This window comes from Leucoraja erinacea, chromosome 3, assembly GCF_028641065.1.
Source record: "Leucoraja erinacea ecotype New England chromosome 3, Leri_hhj_1, whole genome shotgun sequence".
NCBI lineage: Eukaryota > Metazoa > Chordata > Chondrichthyes > Rajiformes > Rajidae > Leucoraja > Leucoraja erinaceus.
The window spans coordinates 41,782,227-41,803,754 of record NC_073379.1 but is presented as its reverse complement, the minus strand read 5'-3'; the positions used below and the strand labels follow the sequence as shown (position 1 = coordinate 41,803,754).

Here is a 21,528-nt window from a genome sequence, read left to right as displayed (position 1 = left end):
CATCTCCTAAACAACCTTACTCACTCCCACCACTCTGCTAGTTTTTATGTGATCTGCAAACTTGCCTGCATTTTTGCCTTGTTCTTCCTAGAGTAGGGTAACCAGATTTGGAAGCAGTGGTGTTGATGGAGTCGATCAATGACTCCTAAAGATGTACTGCGACTGCGACGACTGCCTTAATGCTCTGCATCTCCATTATTTGTGAAACTGAATTCAAACAACAATGTTGAAATTTGAAATCTTTTGCCCAGTACAAAGTTATTTGTATTTTATATATTTTTTAAAAATTGGCTTACACACTCTGTAGTCCATATCTATTTACTACATTAACACATTGTGATACTAAGAATGTTCGTCTTGTTTCCACAGTTAAGTTCTTTCCTCTTTCTGGTTTATTCCTTCCATCCCTAAGTGGTCATGCACTCTTTAATAACTTATATGTGACCACAAGGTGGTGCTGTTCTTTTAGTCTACATCCATTAATATCATGTTTTTTCTGTATTGGGGAGAACAATCAAAGGTTTGCCTATGCGATGGGTCACCCTGTATCTCATAGTCATGCAGCATGGAAGCAGGCCTTTCGGCCCAAATCGTCCATGCTGACCAAATGCCCCACCTAAGCTAGGCCTATTTGCTGGCATTTGGCCCATATCTCTCTAAACCTTTCCTATCCATCTACCTGTCCAAGTGTCTTTTTAATTGCAGTTATATTTTCTGCCTCAACCACTTCCTTTGGCAGCTCATTCTGTATATCCTCTGAATGAAAAATGTGCCCCTCAGGTTGGTATAAATCTTGCACCTTTCACCTTAAACATATGTCCTCTTGTTTTTTACCCCCCTACCTTGGGTAAAAGATTCTCCATTGAGAGCTCTCAATCTGATGTTGTTTCGGGGTCGTTTGCAACCAATGCAGTGTTTCTGAAGTGTAGCCATTTGTTTAAATGAGGAATTGAGCAATGGTCAGCTCTCACAAATAGCAATGTGATAATGACCAGAAAATCTATTTAATTGATTTTGATTGAGGGCTAAATATTGTCCAGGACTTTTGAGAGAGCTCTTCTGCTGTTTTTTAAAATTCATTTTAGAGAGTGGAGGGGGCCTTAATTTGACATCTTGCCCAAAATACAACATCGTTGGCATTGTGCCATTTCTCAATACCCCACTAGAAATGCCAGCTTAGACTGTTGTGTTCAGCTCTCTAGTATGGGAGTTAAAGGTCTTACTCAGAGCTGCCCACAGCATCACCACTGTTAATGTAAGCAATAGCTGGTTTGTACCAATATAGATATCAAAATAATGGAAATAAATCATACTGTGAATTGGGCGATATGATTATACAGGTGGCAGAGTGTCTCAGCTGGTAGAACCACTGCCTCACAGTGCCAGAGACTTGGGACTGACCTGTGTGGTATTTGCACTTTCTCCCTGTAACTGCATGGGATTCCTCTGGTTGTCCCAGTTTCCTCCCACATCCCAAACGTTTGTAGTTTAATAGATATCTGTAAATTGTCCCTAGCTTGCAGGGAGTGGATAAATAATTGGGATAACATTGAACTAGAAATAGTGAATGAGTAATCGATGGTTGGTGTGAGTTGAAGGGCTTGTATCCATGCAGGATATTTCAATCAATCAATTCTTAAACTGTCAGTGTTTTATTTAGAGGAAGTAGATTTAGCTGGTCAATATACCTTTTGAAATGTTGCTATTCACATTGGCTGCCTGGTTTCCTATGTTGCAACAGTGACAGTACTGAACATGCTTTTGCGTGACCACATCGGGTGTATTTCAAAAAAGAGAGCCCTTCTTTAGATTTTGAAACGTGAATATTAATGTGGAATTTTTCAAGCAAACATTTCTACCACTCACATTAATTGGGAGTTGACTTGTTTCGATTTGCCATGTATCAACATGGATTTGTTGATGCCTGGCTGGAGTGTAGAGCGATCCAGCAGGGTATAATATTGCACAAGTTCCACTGTGTCCATTGAATGGGAGTTGATCAAATGGATTAACCTATCCAATCTCATGGCTCTCGTATATTGGGAGCAGGAACTTTATAATTCATTGTGCTTTCCAATTCTCTTTTTGTGGTCATCTTTGACCCTGAATGCAATCTTGTTTCAATGGTACTTTATTGTCACGTGTACCCAAGTACAATGAAATTATTTTATTGCATACAGTTCAGTTTTTCTATTGCCGAGGCGCTTGAGTCCTGACAAAGTGCTCATAAAGCTTTTCTGCACCACTTTTTAGCTGAATGACATCCTTCCTATAGTAGAATGACCAAAATGAACACAATACTCCTGCTGTGCATTCAGCACAATAATAGTAAATACACGAGTATAAGACAGTAAGACCACACTGAGTCCGCACACGATAGTTGCCACGATTTAGATACCATCTTATACATTTCAAGTCCAACCATTTTTTTCAATGTTATTGTGTTAGCTTGGCCATAAAGACCTGTTGTACTGGTGGCGACATTCGGTTGGCATTGCAAGGTTTGACATGGCCAGGCGATGTGTCTAGGCCTTCCACTGCTGCTAAACCATTCTGTGCCATTGAATAAACCAAATTCTGCGCCATGGCTGCATCCAGTTTGCAAGCTCGGCCACTTGGAGCGGCGCCCAATCTACTTGAGCTCCAGGTAACTTCAGGTCATCAAGCGGCCCACTTGACCATTCCGATGCCTCAACGTTGAGCTGTGAGTGCACTCTCTGGCACCAGCCATCGCTCGGCCTGTGTGCCCCGGGTCACCTCCCTCAGATGAACCAGAGACTGTCATCATAACGGTCCCTTCAATTGAATTAGGCTGATATTGTTTTCTTCACAAGAGCAGTCCAAAGCAAGATTTAATTGATGTGTGTTATATAATGAGCAGTGGAGATGGAATGGATAAGAAAAATGCCCTTATAGTTGTTGATCACAAGGTAGTGATCACAGTGGTAAAGAAGATTTTTGGTACATTGGCCTTCATCAGACAGGGTATAGAGTATAAAAGTCGGAATGTTATTGTGTAGTTGTACCATTTGTGAGGCTGCATTTGGAGAATTGTGTTCAGTTTTGGTCGCCCTACTATAGGAAAGATGTCATTCAGTTGGAAAGAGTATAGAAAAGATTTATAAGGCTGTTGCCAGGACTGGAGGGCCTAAGTTACAGAGAAAGATTGGGTGGGCTAGGACTGTATTCTTTGGAGTGCAGGAGAATGAGGGATGAGCTTACAACAATATATAACATAATGAGGGGAATAGATAGGGTGGATGCACAGGTTTTTACCCAGGGAAGGGGAATCAAGTAACAGAGGACATAGGTTTAAAGTGAGCGGGGGAAGGTTTAATTGGAACCTGAGGGGCAATATTTTTCATTCAGTGCTGGGTATGTGGAATGAGCTACCAGCGGAGGTAGTTGAGACAGGTACAGTGACAGCATTTAAAAGACACTTGGGCAAGTGATTGGATAGGAAAGGTTTTGAGGCATAAAGGGCAAACTCGGGCAAATTGAAGTAACTCAGATGGGGCATCTTGATCAACATGGATGAGTTGGGCCGAAAGGCCTTTTTCCGTGCTGTATGACTCTGACACCGAGTCAAGACGTGATTTTTGTTCCAGAGAGTGGTGGATCTAAGACACTACGTGAATGGAGCTTCAAGGTTGCAGGATACTTAAAGATGGGGGAGAACCAGATGGCTACAGATCAAGAGATGGTCCTCTGGAATAAGATAAAGAGCTGCATCTGAGTTGGCAAGGACCTGAATGCCACAAATTCCAATGAATCGAAGACACAATATTTTTTTTAACCAAAACAAGGATTGTGCAGTCCAAACGCCCTCATGTTTTTCTGCACATTTGTTGTTGAAGATAAATTGGTACCGTTGATCCCCTGAAATTGATGGAAATACGATACTCAGCAGATCAGAGAGAATTGAGTTAGTTTCAGTTTATAACATGATTCTCAGGAGAAATGGGAGAAAAAGGACAGGCTGGAAGGCAGTTGGCCAGGGGAAATTAAATGTCAAAACATATGATAGTAAAAGGGGTTGATAATGGGATAAAAAAAATAGCCTAGAGGGAGTTTAAATGGTTAGAGTCTCCGAAATGATTACAAAAAGTACATTCTCTAAAATTTATTTCCATCTTTTTCATAATGCTCAGATATGGTCTGATGGGTTGCACAATTTGTTTTCTCTTTTAATTAGAACTAGACTAAGTGGGTGCCATTGGGAGGGTCACACGGGAGGCCTGGTCTCCCAACACAACCCATTCCCCAATGCAATATTCCACCACTCACCCGTTCCCCCAATGCAACTCGTTCCCCCAATGCAATCTTCCATCACTCACCCACAGCCCCGAACTGTGCAGGCGTGGCTCATTTCCCCTCATCCCCGAGCACTCCCTCCCCCTCCTCTTCATGTGTGTGGGGGGAGGGAAGTTGGGTGGGTGGCGGGGTGGGGTTGGAGGGGATGAGGGGGTGTGCGTGTGGATGGGGAGGTGTAGGAGGGGGTAGAGGGTGGTGTGGGGGAGGGGGGGTGTGGGGGGTGTGTGTGGAGGGGAGGTGTGGGTATGTGGGCGGGAGGGGCATGGGAGGGGAAGAGGGATGTGGGAGGGTGTGTGTGTGGGGGTATGTGTGTGTATGCGGAAGGTGTGTTTGGGAGGGGGCGGGGGGGGTGTGAAGGGGGTTGTGAGGGTGGTGTGGGCAGGGGAGCTTGGGGGGCAGGGGGTGTGGGGGGGAGAGGTGTGTGTGGGCGGGGAGGGAGTTGTGGTGGGGAGCAGTGTGTGGAGAGGAGGGAGGCGGGTGTGTGTGGAGGGGGGAGTGAGCTCGGAGAAAAGACAGGGGTAGAGCCATGGGGGAGAGGGGGGGCATCACGGGGGAAGGGGGGAGGAGCCAGTGAGGGGGACCAGAGTGGTAGTGGCTGGAATTTGCGATGCGGTGCGATGGGGGACTCACAGCGGGCGCTGGTCGTTCTCCACCGCCGGGATCAGAGTCTCCGCTTTCCGTTTGGCGACATCTCCGACGCTGTGCTGGGTTTCCGACTCTGCGCTGGGCTGGGTCTCCCATGCTGGGCTGGGCTGGGTCGGGTCTCCATTGCTGGGCTGCTTGGGGCGGTGCTGCTTAGTGCGGGGCGCGGCTGCTTCGGGTCCCTCCGTAAATTGTGACCGGTTGGAAACCTCCGTCGGCCATCCTCAGCTCCAGTAAATACCCGATGGCGCAGGAATGGGCGGACTGTCCTAGGGAGTGACAGCGGAAGGGACTAATCCGCGCGGCAGGAGAAGCGATCGATCTGCGCACGTGCGGTTTTTATGATTTTTAAACCTTGCTAACTTTTACGACATTCAACCAATCGGAACAAAACTTGGTACAGTCACAGCACAGGAGAACGATGAGTGAACTGGCAAAAAATCGTAGCGCGAACTGTTTTTTTTGCGCAAATAGAAAGACCACTAAACCGGAAAATAACAAGATCAGAGTTTTAGTTATGTACTAGACCAAGTGCAGACCCGTTGGGTCTGTTCCCCCAACATGTGGTTGTGTGGGGGGGAGGCGGCTTGCAGAGTCACACACACTAACTATCCCCCCCCGCACTCATGCTAATTACCCCCCCCCCTTGATATTATATTAATATTATTAATTTGCTCCTTTTACCCCATAACCACCTTATCTACTGACGCATAGCCCCCAACTTGCAGTCACATCTAGAGAGGGGAGGGGTAGAGAGAGAGGGCAGAGAGAGAAGGGGAGAGACACAGAGAGAGGGGCAAGAGGGAGAGGGGGTGGCGAGGAGGAGAAGAGGGGGGGTGGGTGAGAGGGGAAAGGGGGGGGAGAGAGAGAGAGAGGGTTAGAGTGAGGAGGGGAGGGGGAGAGGTGAGGGGAGGGGGAGAGGTGGGGAGCAGGGAGGGTGGAGGGAAGGGGGTAGGGGTGTGTGGAGGGGAGGGGGGTTTGGGGGAGGGACAGTGGGGAGGGGAGGAGGGGGAGAGGAGAGGGGGGGGGGTGAGGAGAGGGGGTTGAGGACGGGGGGAGAGGAGAGGGGGGAGAGGAGAGGGGGGAGAGGGGGGGTGTGCTGAGACGGGGGTGAGGGGAGGGGAGGGTGAGGGAGGGTGGAGGCAGCAGGGGGGGGAGGGGATTGGAAGGAAGGGGTAGGGGTGTGTGGAGGGGAGGGGGGTTTAGGGGAGGGACTGTGGGGGAGGGGGGGGATGGGAGGGGAGGGAGGAGGGGGAGAAAAAAGGGGGGGGGGGGAAGAGGGGGAGGGGGGGGGAGAGAGAGTGCCTTTTTATTTCAACCCAAACCCCCCAAACAACCATTTGCAGGCACTGCTTTTTTACTTTAACCATATTTTCATTTTCAAACCACATTAAGGGTACTTACACACAGTTGTGTGGACATGTGTTCAGTGTTATTCACAGCTCAGAGAAACGTGACCCTCTGCCTTCCTCCAGCTTGCAGACTAATTGAGGCACACCACTTCCTGGTTTTATAGTCCATCCCCCCTGCCGCCAGCGGGGGCAGCAGAGAGAATGGGGAATTTTGTAAAATCATTACTATCTCTGTCATTTTTCATCGACTGGAAAAATCCTCGGCACACATGCGGCGGAGGGGGGCTCTGAGCGAGGTGGCCAAAAATGACGGCCGTAGGTGGCGGCGTTCTCTCGGAAATCGCAGCAAAGATCGCCAAAACCGGTCAAGAACAGACTTTTAGTAATATATAAAATATAGATAGAAGATAGATGAAAATTGAGTTTTCAAATCCTTTGTAGGTTTAAACTAAAAAATCCAGCATGCTATTGCGATGCAGTACCATGGGAGTGCTACACTTCTGGAGGGTCATTATCCTGGATGTGAAACAGGGGTGACCAACTAACCCGAAGCATTCAAAGGAAATTGTCCTTGCTGTCTAGACTAAAATATACCCCTCAAGCAGTGCCGGAAAAAACAAAGTATTACTGCAGCAGTTTGCTCTGTGTAAATGAGCTTCCATGTTTTCTGCAATACAATGTGGCTACATTGAATTAATTTTAGAGTTACAGTATGGAAACGGGCCCCTTGACCTAGCGAGTCCACACCGACCAATCATCACCCAGTCACACTAGTTCTATGCGATCCCACTTCCTCATCCACTCCCTGCACATCATGGTCATTTCGAGGCCAATCAATGTACAAACACAACAAATTAATGGTACTTGGCCTCATGGTACTCTGGGATGACCAGCAGATGATCATAAAAGGGCACTATAGAACTTAATTGGCTTCTGTCATTCTCTTGAGCAATCCATCCCCTGTGGCCTTTATTATAGCTCAAATGCCTCTATCCGTTTCCTTGACTCCTTTGGGACTTGGTTTGCTGTTGGAGTCTCTTGCCATTTTTTTTTTCTGTTGTTACATTTCACATGTTACAGGTTGGATGCTAGCCTAGTTAATGCAACTCCTCGGTTGCATTATTTTGTGGTTAGTTGCTCATGTTCTTGATTCTCCAGAGAGTGGGCGACACTGGCCCACTGTTGTTGGTCAAGTCGCGTCGTGATATATAAAGGACATGGAGTTAAATTGTCGATGGGTTGGTGAGTAAATTTGCTGATGACAGCCAATTGGAGGAGTTTCAGACAGTGAGGAAAATTCAAGTCAAGTCAAGTTTATTCGTCACATACGAGATGTGCAGTGAAATGAAAAGTGGCAATGCTTGCGGATTGTGCAAAAAACTACAAAACAGAATGGAACAGAATCAGTAATTACATATTTGTGGGGGAAAAAAGAAAAAAACAACAATTTTAAAAAGACACCACACAGCAGTAAATTGGTACAGTAAGTTAGTCCTTGGTAAGATAGGAGTTTACAGTCCTAATGGCCACTGGGAAGAAACTCCGTCTCATCCTCTCTGTGTTCACAGCATGGCAACGGAGGCATTTGCCTGACTGTAGCAGTCTATTGCTGGAAAGGGTCCCCCATAATGTTGCTGGCTCTGGATCTGCATCTTCTGATGTAGAGTTCCTGCAAGGGGGCGAGTGTAATTCCCATAGTGCCTTCAGCCGAACACACTACTCTCTGCAGAGCTTTCTTGTCCTGGGCAGAGCAGTTCCCAAACCAGATTGTGATGTTTCTGGACAAGATGCTTTCCACAGCCGCTGAGTAGAAGCACTGGAGGATCCTCAGAGGCACTCTGAATTTCCTCAATTGCCTGCGGTGGTAAAGGTGCTGCCTTGCCTTATGCCCCTGTCCCACTTAGGAAACCTGAACGGAAACCTCTGGTGACCTTGTGCCCCACCGAAGGTTTCCATGAGTCACCAGAGGTTTTGGTCACTCGCTTGGAAAGCGTGAGCTGGATCTACTGAACTGAAGTCTCTGAACAGCATCCTCATGTAGCCCCCCTTCTAGCTGTCAAGGTGAGAGAGAGCGGTGTGCAGAACCTGGGAGACCGCATCGTCCGTGGATCTGTTCAGATGGTATGCAAATTGTAGCAGGTCCATGTTGCGAGGGAGGAAGGCGCAGATGTGTTTTTTGACCAGCCTCTGAAAGCATTCCATGACTACCGAGGTGAGGGCCACCAGACGGTAATCATTCAGAGTGGGACTTAGAGCAGCTTCACAAATGGGCAGAGAAATGGCAGATGGAGTTTCACCTGAGCAAGTGTGAGTTGATGCACATTGGGAGGTTGAATGTAAGGAGGGAGTATACAATTAATGGCAAGACATTTAAAAGCATTGATGTGCAATGGTATCTTGGAGTCCAAGTACATAGCTTTCTAAAGGTGGCAGCACAAGTAGATAGGGTGGTTAAGAAGGTATTGGGTATGCTTGCCTTCATTGCTAGGGGCATTGTATATGAGAGTCAGGAAGTCACGATGCAATTCTATAGGACTTTGGTTAAAGTGCATTTGGAGTATTGTGTGCTGTACTGGTCACCCCATTACAGGATAAATGTGGAGGTTTTGGAGAAGGTGCAGAAGAGGTTTATCCGAATGTTGCTTGGGTTAGAAAGTTTCAGCTACAGGAAGAGGTTGGATAGACTTGAATTGTTTTCTCTGAAACATTGAAGGTTGAAGGGAGACTTGATAGAAGAGGCATAGATGGTGTTGATAGTTGGAACCCTTTTCCCAGGGTGGCAATGTCCAACACTGGAGGGCGTAGCTATAAGGTGAAAGGGGACATTTTTTTTGGAGATGTGCCGAGCAAGATTTTTTTACCCACAGTGTGGTGGGAGCCTGCAGCACATGGGTGGTGTCTGAGGTATATACGGTAGTGGTGTTTAAGAGGCACGTGGAAGTGCAGGGAATAGAGGGATGTGGATCACGTACAGGCAGATGAGATCAGTTTAACTTTAGTTTATCATGTTGGGCACAAACATCAGTTGGCTGAAGGGCCCATTCCTGTGCTGTACTGTTCTATGCCAGTGTGTGCAAACCTCTTTAAAATCGCTTATACATCTTCCTATAAAAGATAAATATCTCCATAAACATTCACATTTTTATTTTACGTTGTTCCCCTACAAACCAAGCCAATTCGATATCCTGTGTCTAATCTAATAGAGTGACAAATGGTTGTAAGATTGTAACTAATTTGTCTTTGTTGCAAGATTTGCAAACTAACACCATTTCTTTTCAAGGACACAACTATTGTTGTTCAGTGGTTTATTGTGGACCAACAGTTGTTTTTCTGCCGACAGCCTGGACACATTTGTAGCGCACTCAAGGCTATCACAGTTGAAGCTGGCTAACTTAGTATAGTCAAGACCACACAGCAACGACTTTCATCTATATATCGCCTTTAACATATTGGCAGTGTACAAGTAACACTCAAAACAATGTGAAATTAAGCAAACATAATTTGAGCCAACCATGAGATATGAGTTAAGGCAGCCAAAAGCATAGTCAAATAAAAGGCTGTAATGGGGAAGGGAGTGAGGAATGAGGGGTTTGGAAAAGAGGGAATACTTTGTATATAGTGCCTTTAATACCTTCAATGATCAAAGAACGTTTTGGTGTCGTCAAGAAACAAAGTTTGACACTGAGCTTCACAATGAGATATTAGGGCAGATGGTCATACTGATGGGTTTGAAAGAATATCAGAGGAGGGAAGAGATGAGGTTTAGAGGAGGGTATTTGGAGCTTGGCAGCTGAAGGTTGCCTCCTCCGCTCCTCTGTCATATGGGGTTCCACAGGGCTCAATTTTAGGGCCCCTGCTTTTCTCACTGTACTTACTTCCTCTGGGTTCCATTCTTAGAAAGCATGGCATCTCTTTTCATTGTTATGCTGATGATAGCCAACTATATATGCCGCTGAGGAAGGAAGATGCATTCTCCGTCAAATCACTTCTGTTATGTCTTGATGACATTAAATCCTGGATGGCCCTAAACTTTCTAGGATTTAATGAAAAGAAGACAGAGGTGATATTGTTTGGTCCCAATGGCTGCCGTGAACCTCCCCCTGTTGACTTGGGTCCCCTGACACGGTATGTGAAGCCAACAGTTTTGAACCTGGGTTTTAAGATGGACAGTGATTTTAAATTGGATCATCAAATAGGCGCGGTAGTAAAGTCCAGCTTCTTTCATTTAAGGCAGCTGGCAAAGGTGAAGCCCATTCTTGAGCGGCAGCATTTTGAAACAGTAATCCATGCCTTTATCACGTCTAGGCTGGATTACTGTAACGCACTCTATTTTGGAGTTGCTCGATCTTCCCTGGCTCGTCTCCAGTTGGTTCAAAATGCTGCTGCTCGCCTTTTAACTGGAACTCGAAAGAGGGAGCACATAACGCCAATTCTGGCCTCCCTCCACTGGCTCCCGGTGTACTTTCGAGTTCATTTTAAGACTCTTTTATTTGTTTTTAAATCTTTAAATGGCCTCGCCCCGCCTTACCTCTCTGCGCTGCTTCATCCCTGCGCTCCTGCCCGGTGCCTCAGGTCATCTGATCAGCTGCTCTTGGAGGCACCGAGGTCTAAGCGGAAGCTCAGAGGGGATAGAGCCTTTTCTGTTGCTGCTCCGGCCGTTATGGAACACTCTGCCGTTGCACATCAGACAGGCCCCATCACTGTCCATCTTCAAACCAATCTTAAAACCCATTTCTATTCGTTGGCTTTTGACCCTGCATGAGACTTTGCTCCTGTTTTAGTGTTTTTAATGGGTTTTTTTCATTGGTTTTACTCTTTTAATGTTTTTATTGTTGTGTAATAATTTTTTGTCCATGATTAGTCATGTACAGCACTTTGTTGCAACCGTGGTTGTTTTTAAAGTGCTCTGTAAATAAAAAAAATAAAAAATAAAAATAAAAATAAAGGTTTGGTGCCAATGATGCAGTTGCAAATAAACTGGGGATGCCTGCAGAGATGGAATAGGAACAGAAGTGGAGCAGATGCTTCAGAGGGTTGTGGTGCAGGGAGAAATTAAAACATTAGATTATGGGGAAAAGGCAGGAGAATGGGGATGAAAGGGAAAGAAAGATCGGTCATGATTGAGAGGTGAGGACTAGATGGGCCGAATGGCCTAATTTTATTTTAACTAATGAACAAGGAGAAGCCAGATGGATCTGAAAGCATCAATGAGAATCACAAAAGCAAGGTTGTTAATCAGCAAATTCAGTGATAATGAGTGATCTGGACTTGGTCCATAATCTGAGTAGTTAATGAAAACAATACTGAAATAATTAAAATAGGTTAGGGTAGGATTAATGCAAAAAAAAAAAAAGAGTGGTTGAGTGTTGGTGCAGTCTCTTTTGCTGAAGAGCCCATTTCTCTGCTCTAGCACTCTGTTGTTTCCATGAAGTACACTTGGGTACTATCAGTTTTACATAGGATGGTATGAGATAGAGCATCATCAACATGCTCAGATGATGTGATGGAGGTGAAAATAGATTGTTGTAGTGGTTGTACAGATGTGTGTTCCCAGACTTATCTCAAGGTGATATATGACACCAAGCTTTCACACAGTTGCTAGGTGAGGGATGGATTCAGAGATTAGGAAATGGAAGCTATATGAAGCTGACAAAATACATTAGCGTTGATCTTTCCAATATGTGACGGGGAAAAAGCTTCTCTTGATCCAGGACTGAATGTTACTGAGTGCTTCGAGGGCTTTGCAGGGATTAGGAGAGACGGGGTGGATTACCAATTGCCCATTGCCTTACTTTCATAATTTTCAAAAGGATATAAAATGCTGGAGTAACTCAGCAGGTCAGGCAGCATCTCTGGAAAACATGAATAGGTGCCATTTCAGGTAGAGTCCCTCCTTCAGACTGTTTGCAGGGGTGGAGGAGAAGAAAGCTGGAAAAGGGGAGAGGCAGGACAAAGCTTGGCAGATCATAGGTCGACAAAGGCAGGTGGATTTTTGATAGGCAAATGGTTGGACCAATAGCCTGAGATAAGAAAATAAAGTTGTGAGACAAGTTTGAAGAGTTGTGGATTGGAAAGCCAGAGGGGGGAAAGTAGTAGGAAGTGGGGTAGGTGGAAGAGAGGAATAGATGGGAGTCCAGGTAGGGCGGAGGGAAGGGGTTGGAAGGGTTTGCTGGTGGGGAGGGGAGGGAAGGCAAAGCTAGGCTGTGAGACGTTACCTAAAATTGGAGAATTCAATGTTCATACCATTGAGTTGTAAATCACCCAAGTGGAATATGAAGTGCTGCTCGTCCATTTTGCATGTGGCCTCACTCGGGCAATGGAGGAGGCCCTGACCAGAAAGGTCCATGTGGGAATAAAAAGGGGAGTTAAAATGTTCAGCAGCCGGGAGATCCAGTCGGCCTTGGTTTTTTGCAACAAAAGGTAAGAGATGAAAAGAAAATTCCATGGAGTTCTGGAGGAAGATTCGGCAAATGATGAGTGGAACTAAATCTGCTGCTTTCTGATGTGAATGCTTTCCTGGGAGGTACAATTCCGCAAATGTTTTAATTAAATATTATTGCCACAGCTAAACAGTACCAGATAAAAAACTTGTTTTTAGAGGAATGAGGAAAGTGGATTCCTGTTTACATCATTTTCTAAATTCTGAAACCTGTGACACTTGTAACCAAGAAGGACAGGAGGAGCGGATACATGACAACACCAAGAGTTCAGGATTCAATCCAAAGCACCATTCTAGAAATATGCCACTGGTCCTTTATCATCAGTGGATCTCAAATCCTCCAAAAGCCTCCACAATAGCACTGTAGAAATGTCTGGAGATTATGCCTTGCAACACCAGTGACCTGGGTAAGATCCTGACTTTGGGTGCTGTTTTTGTGGAGTCTGTCTTTGTGGAGAAGGATGAGGGGATATCTTATAGAAACATATAAAATTATAAAAGGACTGGACAAGCTAGATGCAGGAAAAATGTTCCCAATGTTGGGCAAGTCCAGAACCAGGGGCCACAGTCTTAGAATAAAGGGGAGGCCATTTAAGACTGAGGTGAGAAAAAAAGTTTTCACCCAGAGAGTTGTGAATTTGTGGAATTCCCTGCCACAGAGGTTAGTGGAGGCCAAATCACTGGATGGATTTAAGAGAGAGTTAGAGCTCTAGGGGCTAGTGGAATCAAGGGGAGAAGGTAGGCACGGGTTATTGATTAGGAGTGATCAGCCATGATCCCAATGAATGACGGTGCTGGCTCGAAGGGCCGAATGGCCTCCTCCTGAACCTATTTTCTATGTTTCTATGCACTTTCCTCCTGTGACTGTGTAGTTTTTTTCCAGTTGCTTCATTTTTCTCCCACAAGCCAAATATGTATGGGTTGGTAAATTAATTTGGCCACAGTAAATTGCCCTCAGAGTGTGGATGAGTAGTAGAATCGGGGGAATTGAGAAGAATGTGGGGAGAATAAAAATGGGATTAATGTAGGATTGGTGTTGATGGGTGGTTGATGATCAGGGAGGACTCGGTGGCCTGAAGGGTCTGTTACTTGACAGTATCTCTCCACAACTGTGTGAATGCAGCATTTCAGGAAGGAAGGCACAAACAAAATGCCCGAAATGCCACCTATTCCTTTTTGCCACAGATGCAAACCAGCATCTGCAGTTCCTTCCTACTCGGTTTCAAGAAGGAATCTCAAGGGGAAATGGGCGTGTGACTAAATGCGGACCTTGGGTCCAAGAAGGGAATTGAAAACAAATGGATTCATTCGTACTTTGCAGGATATAATGTGGAAATGCATGCCTGAGATCAGGATAAGCCTTGAGCAGGAAAATATTTGAAGGATAGTAAATGTCTTTGAACTTTCACTGGATTCATTGTAAGCAGTTGATTTTGGTTTAATCAGGAGAAAACTCACAATTGCTCTATCTTCTTCCATATTTAATTTTATCAATGCCTGAAGCTACTCTTTGGTGGGTTTGACCTGGAAAAAAGAGAGGAAACTGATGCTATTACAGAAAATCAAATCCTACAGTACAAGGACAACGATAATTAACTTTTACAATTCTCTGCCTAAGGGTGGGACGTTATTTTCTTATTTATTTCTCTGGGGGAAAAAAAGATTGCAAGGTGGCCTGGTGGTCATCCATTAGTGAGGAAGTCAGATGGAGTAACTGTAGAAATTGTAGATGAAACCTACACAAGGTGTATTCAACACAAGGTGGTCGCTAATAAACTCAATCAGGAATTTGGGTGAAATTTCTTTACAGAGGAACTTTTGAGAATGTGGAACATACCTGGCACAAAGATGGGTTTGAATCAATAGTATTGCAATAAAAATGAAATGCAAACTCTGGTTTGTACCAAAGATAAACACAAAATGCTGGAGTAACTCCTGGGATCAGGCAGCATCTCTGGAGATAATGGATATTGGGTCGGGACTTTTTTTTAGGTTTTGTAGTAGGAAGAGCGGGGAGGAAATCTGGAAGGGAAGAAAAAAAACAGGATAAATCGGGGTCGGCAAAAGATGGAAAGGAGGTTCTTTGATAGGCTGCTTGTTGGCGAGAGATGGTGTGAGGCCAAGAGCCTGAGTTAACCAGCTTTTAATGGAGGGGGAATGTGGAGGAGGGATGGAGGTGTTTGCAGAAGTTACCTAGAAATAGAGAATTCAATGTTCACAATGGTGGGTTCACAGGTCTTTTATTGTCACGTACCAATTAAGGTACAGTGATATGTGAATTATCACACAACCACACTAAAAAAAGCAACAAAACACACAACTACATAAACGTTAACATAAACATCCACCACAGTGGATTCCCCACATTCCTCACTGTGATGGAAGGCAATAAAGTCCAATCTTCTTCCTCTTTGTAAGCTTCCCAGGCAAAATAAGAGGAACTGTTCCTCCAATTTGCATGCGGCCTCACTCTGGCAATGGAGGAGGCCCAGGATAAACAGGTCAGAATGGGAAGGAAGTGGATCCTGTAGATCTTGGCAGACCGAGTGAAAGTGTTCAGCAAAACGGTCACCAAGTCTACGCTTGGTCACGCCGATATATATATATAGGAACCCACAGTGAATGCAACAGAGGAGGTGCGTTGGAACCTCTTTCTGACCCGGAAGAATTGCTGGGATCCCTGGATGGAGGAGATATAAGAGGCTGAGTTACTGTAAGGGCAGGCGTTACTATTGATGGGTGACATGTTTGGATTTGGAACTGTCTCTCTTTTTTTTTCTGACTCTTGAGTTTCCTTTAAAGGGGGATGCCTCTGGGAGACTCCATTGCTGGGATCAACAAAAAATATCCGGGATGGAGGAGAAACTCTATAAGAGGCATGACCATATACAATTGAAAAGGGCAGGCAAGTTACTATTGATGCCTGGTGACATGTTGGGATTTTTATGTATACTGCCTCCACCACTCATGGTGCACAACCTTTTTTTTTAAACGTCAATGTTTTCCTTTCTATAAATTTCACTCTTGAGCTACTGACTTTAAAGAGGGTTTTTTTTTAATGCCTCTGGGAGACTCCATAAGGAACATCCAAAGATATTCCCTTCTTCACTGCTTTTGTCAACTCAACAAAAAATATCCGGGCATAAGAGGCAGAAAACATGGGTTGAAACTCTGCAGGTCGAGGATATAGATAGATTTGCAGCCAGAGCCAGGTCCGTGTATGCTTTCTGCAACCTGAAAGTTGCGGGTGTTCTGGAAAATGTATGAATCTACTGTGTCCTGGTTAAAAAGCAGTCAAAAAAGAGTCTGGTATTATTTGGAGCAACATCTCTAATAATCTGAAAATGTGTTGGCCAAGCCTCACCAAAGATCTAAATGTATAGGATTATCAGAGTTTAGTGATATGCACAATTTTTTAATAAGTGAAATGCCTCGAGGTGCTTCTTATGAATGATTCTCAAGCAAAGCTTAACTAGGCCTGGTATGGGCCCACCATGTTAGTAACTTAGTGGTTAATTATTACTCTGACTGTACAAACTCTTAAGTCATTGTTGCTTCGTTGCAGGTACGAGAGCTTGTTCTGGACAACTGCAGGTCAAATGAAGGTAAAATTGAAGGCCTGACGGCAGAGTTTGAGAACCTGGAGTTCCTCAGCTTGATAAATGTTGGCCTGATATCTGTCGCAAACCTCCTTCGCCTTCCCAAACTGAAAAAGGTGAGTCTTCAGCCCTTGGGTGAAGTTGGAGAAATTGTCCTTGAATTGCATCTTGGCCACTTAATGAGTGTAGCCTCGCTGCACTTGGGAATGGTATGTTTATTTCTTGTGAGCATTATTGAGCTATCTGGGTTTCACCTCCAATTATTTCACAGACAATTATTGAACCACACACAAAAGACAAACTTGCATTATAGAGAGGTTAGTGTTTGGCAGCTAAGTGTTTTGGCACAGTGAAGTATTTCATTTGAAGTGTGATCACTGTGGCCACAGCAAAAAGCCGTATCAGGTACTGCCCTGTCAGGAAAATCTCCGGATACTTCACCAAAGCAGCAAATCCTTGGGGCTTCATTGGGTGCATTATCCTTGGCTGGGAGTGGGAATTCATTTCAAAATGTTCTAATTCAAGTTGTACTCGGCTTCAAACTGTGTGTCCAATTAATGCAGGTATTGATGCTGGGTTGCATCAAGATATTAGCTCCCAAGTTTTTATGGTAAGCACCTCCAGTGTGAAAATAGTGGAGAGAACATCCTATCATTGCACTGTGGCAAATTTAGGGAATGGTTTTATGGAAATGGTCAAAATTAGAAAAAGACTTTGGTTAGCATGTGTGAGATTTGTTTACGCTACATTTAGTTGCTTTTGCTCCTGTTTTCACACTCATTTTGTTCATTCCGCGTTGGTGGCTACTTTGGCTCCAGGTTTTGGAGTATCTACTTGAGCCACCATCCCTCCAACCCCCTGGCCGGCTTTTATTTTAATTAAATCCAGCAACTTTAACTAGTTTTGTCCAACCACTTCCTTGTCTGCATCATTAGTTGTGGCTCATATTGCTATTTGTGGGAGTTATGTGTCCACATATTGGCTGTTTCATTAAATTCCAACTTTGATTGCACTTTGAAAAGTATGTCGGTTATGAAGCACAGTGCTGTGGTAAAGCACGTCTAACTGGGACACATTGGCATATCACTGCAAACCGTTAATGAGGCGCTTCTTACCCGCAAGTTATGATTGGAACTCCCCACTCTCAACCCCTGCCGATTCTCCCACCAGTCACCTATACTAGGGTCACTTTGTGGCTGGTTCGCCTACCAGCCAACACATCTTTGGGATGTGTGAGGAAACCAGGCCATCTGGGGGCCGCAGCATACTTGTAAACTCTACACAGACAGCACACAAAGTCAGAATCGAACCAGGATCTCTCGAGTAGCGAGACCACAGCACTGCCTGCAGTGCTACATATGATTAGCAAGAGTAGATATTGATGTTCTGCATTTCCTTTGCCCCAGTGTGGTAGACACAAAAGACTGCAAATACTAAAATCTTGAGATGTGTCTGGACCCGGAAGGTTGCCAGTCCCTTCCCTTCCCTGATGCTGCCTGACCCACTGAGTTCCTCCAGCGCTTTCTGTGTTGTTCCAGTGTTGTAGACTGTCGGCTGCCAGTGTCCCAAATCTCCCTGCCTCTTCATCTCTCTCGCTTCTTTAAGACGCTGCTTTTAATCCACCGAATTTCAAGGTCCTTTTTGTGGATCAGTGTATATTTTGTTTGAAAATGCTCCTTGGAAAGTCATACCATGCTGAAGGCTCCACTTGAATGTGAATTGTGCAGGAAAGAACTACAGATGCTGGTTTAAACTGAAGATAGACACAAAGAGTTGGAGTAACTCTGCGCAACAGACAGCATCTCTGAAGATAAAGAATAGGTGATGTTTCGAAGGGTCTCGACCTGAAACGTCACCCATTCCTTTTCTCCAGAGATGCTGCCTGACCTACATGAATGTAAATTTTTTTGTTGGCGGTATGTTGCAGAACTTTGTGTATCAAAAACTGTGACCAGACCCTCTGATAGTTTTGCACAGCTGGTGCCTTGGGACGTATTCGGTCCTTCAACAATTCTGGCTCCCTCAAGGTATTCTGTGTGGTCCATTCTATTAAAACCCTTCGACTTTTGCCTCGCTTGCCAGAATAATGAAGGCTGGCACAGGCACCACTTGGTTAATAGCATCATCTCTGACTTTGCAGTCAGCCAGCCAGCCAGCCGGGATTTATTTGGCCACTTCACAGCCGTGTTCAAACCAGATGGGATCACTGCAACACACAGTCGCATCAGTGGGACCTTGTCAGTGACAGCAAATGCCTTTGTAGTTAAGTTCAAGCCACGGCCCACACTGTTGTTAATTTTCAGTGCCATGTGCAGGCCTGCAAACCCTCACACTGGTGATAACATTGACTTAAGATGGCTGAAACAATATGTCAAAACCTTTTTGTGCTAGATAACTATTTGGGGGGAAAAACTGTACAAATATGAAGGCACTACACAGAAAAGCTGCAAAGGTATAATTTTACGCTGATGGAGCATTTACCTCTGCGTTATAATTAAGACATCAGATTTTGGAAATAAACCAAAATGCAGCAATTCCCTCTGTGACCGTGGAAAGGTTTTAGCAGCAGATAAAGACTGTATTGAATAATTCTTCCCAAATGTCTGAGCACTCTTGGAAATAATAAGAAGGCTGGCCACTGATGTCAAAGGATGTACTACAATTAATCAGAATGTTGTAGTCCAGGAGAAAAAATGTGTTTAATACTGAAATTGTACTGAACCCTAATACCTGGTGCAGTGAAATTATAGGATGCACATTCTATTGCCACTGTACTAATTATAGTAGGTGTCACATTCGTCACTAAACCTGGCATGTTACTACCAAGGAATTTTGCAGCACTAAACCAACCATTTGGCCCAACTGATCCACTCTAAGCCTCTCCTATTCCAAGCCCATCAGTAGATTCTGTTCTGCCTCCTGTGCTGCTTGCCTTGTTCATTCTGCTTAATGAAGCGAGAAACTGACAGTTCTGTGTGATGTGCTCGTACAATCCTGACCTCCTAAGCCTGAGCAATGCAGTGCTGATAGTACTTACTGGAGGTCCAGTGCTTACTGCCCAGTTGAGATACATCCTACACCCACTGCTGTCCTATTCATTTGACTGGGATGTTCGTTCTTCAATAAAAAAAGGTAAGGTTAGCAAAACTCTTTATTTTCCTTTGTTTTGCAGTATATTCGATTTAATTAATAGGGATTGGGCAGAAAATCCTCAGTGGTTATTCTCCTCATACAGGATGTTGTTGACGGGATGACTGTTCAAAGGAGAGCTGCAGCAGCCGGGTGTATGACACCAGGCCTGGCTCCGAGGTGCAGCAGGGAAGGGCGAAGTCAGGCAAAGCAATTGTGATAGGAGACGTTTTGGTTATGGAGACAGCAGGAGATTCTGTGGCTGCAAACGGGACTCCAGGAAGGTGTGTTACCTCCTGGTGCCATGGTCCAGGATGTTTCTGTGCGACTGCACAACGTTCTCAAGGGAGAGGGTGAGCAACCAGAAGTAGTTGTGCACGTTGTCACAAATAACATGTATAGGAAAAGTGATTAGGTCATAAAGAGTGAATATAGGGAATAAGTCAAAAGATTAAAAACAGGACTGTGAGGTTAGTAATCATTGGATTACTCCAAGTGCCACATGCTAGTGACAGTAGTATTAGGAAGATAGGACAGGTGTATGTGTGCCTGAGGTTTTGGTGCAGGTGGCAGGGATTGATTTTTGGACCATTAGGGTCTCTTCTGGGGCAGAGATGACTTGTGCAATGGCCCTTGTGTACCTGAACTGGAGGGGGACCAATATCCTGGAAGCAGGAAGGCAAGATTGAGGAGATGATGTATGTGATCAATGAGGATAGGGAAGGTGATGTTATCTACATGGATTTTTAGAAAGGCAAGGTAGGCTGTTGCAGAAGATTAATATACATGGGATCTGTGGTCATTTGGATTCTTAACTGGCTTACTCAAATAAGACAGAGGTAAGGTGAGTGGAAAGGTGTTATTCTGGCTGGAGGTTTGTGACCAGTGGAGTTCCGCAAAAAATTATGCTGGGACCTCAATGTTCGTGATGTACATAACTGACTTGGACATAAATGTGGATAGTTGGTCAGCCAGTTTGCAGCCAAATTTGGTGGGATTGTGGATAGTGAGCAAGGCTGTCAATGTAGTCAGTGGGATATGAATCAGTGCCGAAATGGGCAGAAAAATGGCAGATGGAGTTTAATCCAAGGAAGTGCAAGGAGGTCAAACGTAAGGGAAAAGTACCTTTAACAGTATTGATATACAGAGGTATCTTTGGATCCAAGTCCAAAGCTCCATGAAAGTGGCAGCACAAGTGCATTGACTGGTAAAGGCAACATAAGTACATTGATTGGTAAAGAAGGCTTCATTACTTGAGGCATTGTGTTAACTTTGGTTAGGATGCATTTGGAGCCTTGTGGGCAGCTCTGGCCATCCCATTACGGGAAGGATGAGGGGATTTTAGAGAGAGCTGCGGAAGAGGCTGACCAGATTGGTGCTGGATTAAAGGGTATTGGCTATAAGGAGAGGTTGGACAAACTTGGATTGTTTCTCCTGGAGTGTCGGAAGCTCAGGGAAGATTTGATAGAAGTATAGGTCCACCACCGATTTTCCATCGCCCTTACTTCCAGAGCTTTTCCAGAATTAGAGGTCACTTCCTCTGAGAGTAGTCAAACGTACAAGAATGGTCTGCCAAGGCCAACCACTGGCCGAGGTACAGGCCCGCAAAGTTGGCTTTGGAAGTCGACTGTGGGAATGGATATGTCGGCTCCTGCTGGGCCAGAGTGCCAGGAATCTGGCTGCAGAGGGAAAATTTGACCCGCCAATTCGTGCTGAAGTCCCTTCACGTAGGTCTGCAAGAAAAAAACTGGTAACTGTAGATCAGTTCTGAAGGTTAAGATATATATACATAAGATATACATACATTTGGAAAGAATATGGTAGTTTATAGGAGCTTTGTTCCTCATCAATTTGATTGAGTTTTTTGAAGAAATAACCAAGAAGGTTGATAAGGATTCGCCTCTAGACAAAATCTATACGGACTTCAGCAAGGAGAGGTGGCTAAATGGATACAGAATAGGCTTTGTGGTCTGAAAGATAGGGTCTTAGAAGGGTTTATGGACTGGAGGCCTGTGATGAAGTCTTCATTCCTTGGATTGCAAGCGTCTGAGAA

At 44.8% G+C, this 21,528-nt stretch overlaps 1 protein-coding gene across 4 annotated transcripts in view; it reads left to right on the top strand.

Moving 5' to 3' along the window:
* Positions 1-21,528, top strand: part of anp32b (acidic (leucine-rich) nuclear phosphoprotein 32 family, member B) — a 52,345-nt gene that overhangs the window by 7,190 nt on the left and 23,627 nt on the right. For all 4 annotated transcript variants that reach the window (XM_055632526.1, XM_055632525.1, XM_055632528.1 and 1 more), the window contains exon 2: positions 16,313-16,462. In XM_055632526.1, coding sequence (XP_055488501.1) covers positions 16,313-16,462 — 150 coding nt within the window. The remainder of the gene's footprint in view (positions 1-16,312; positions 16,463-21,528) is intronic.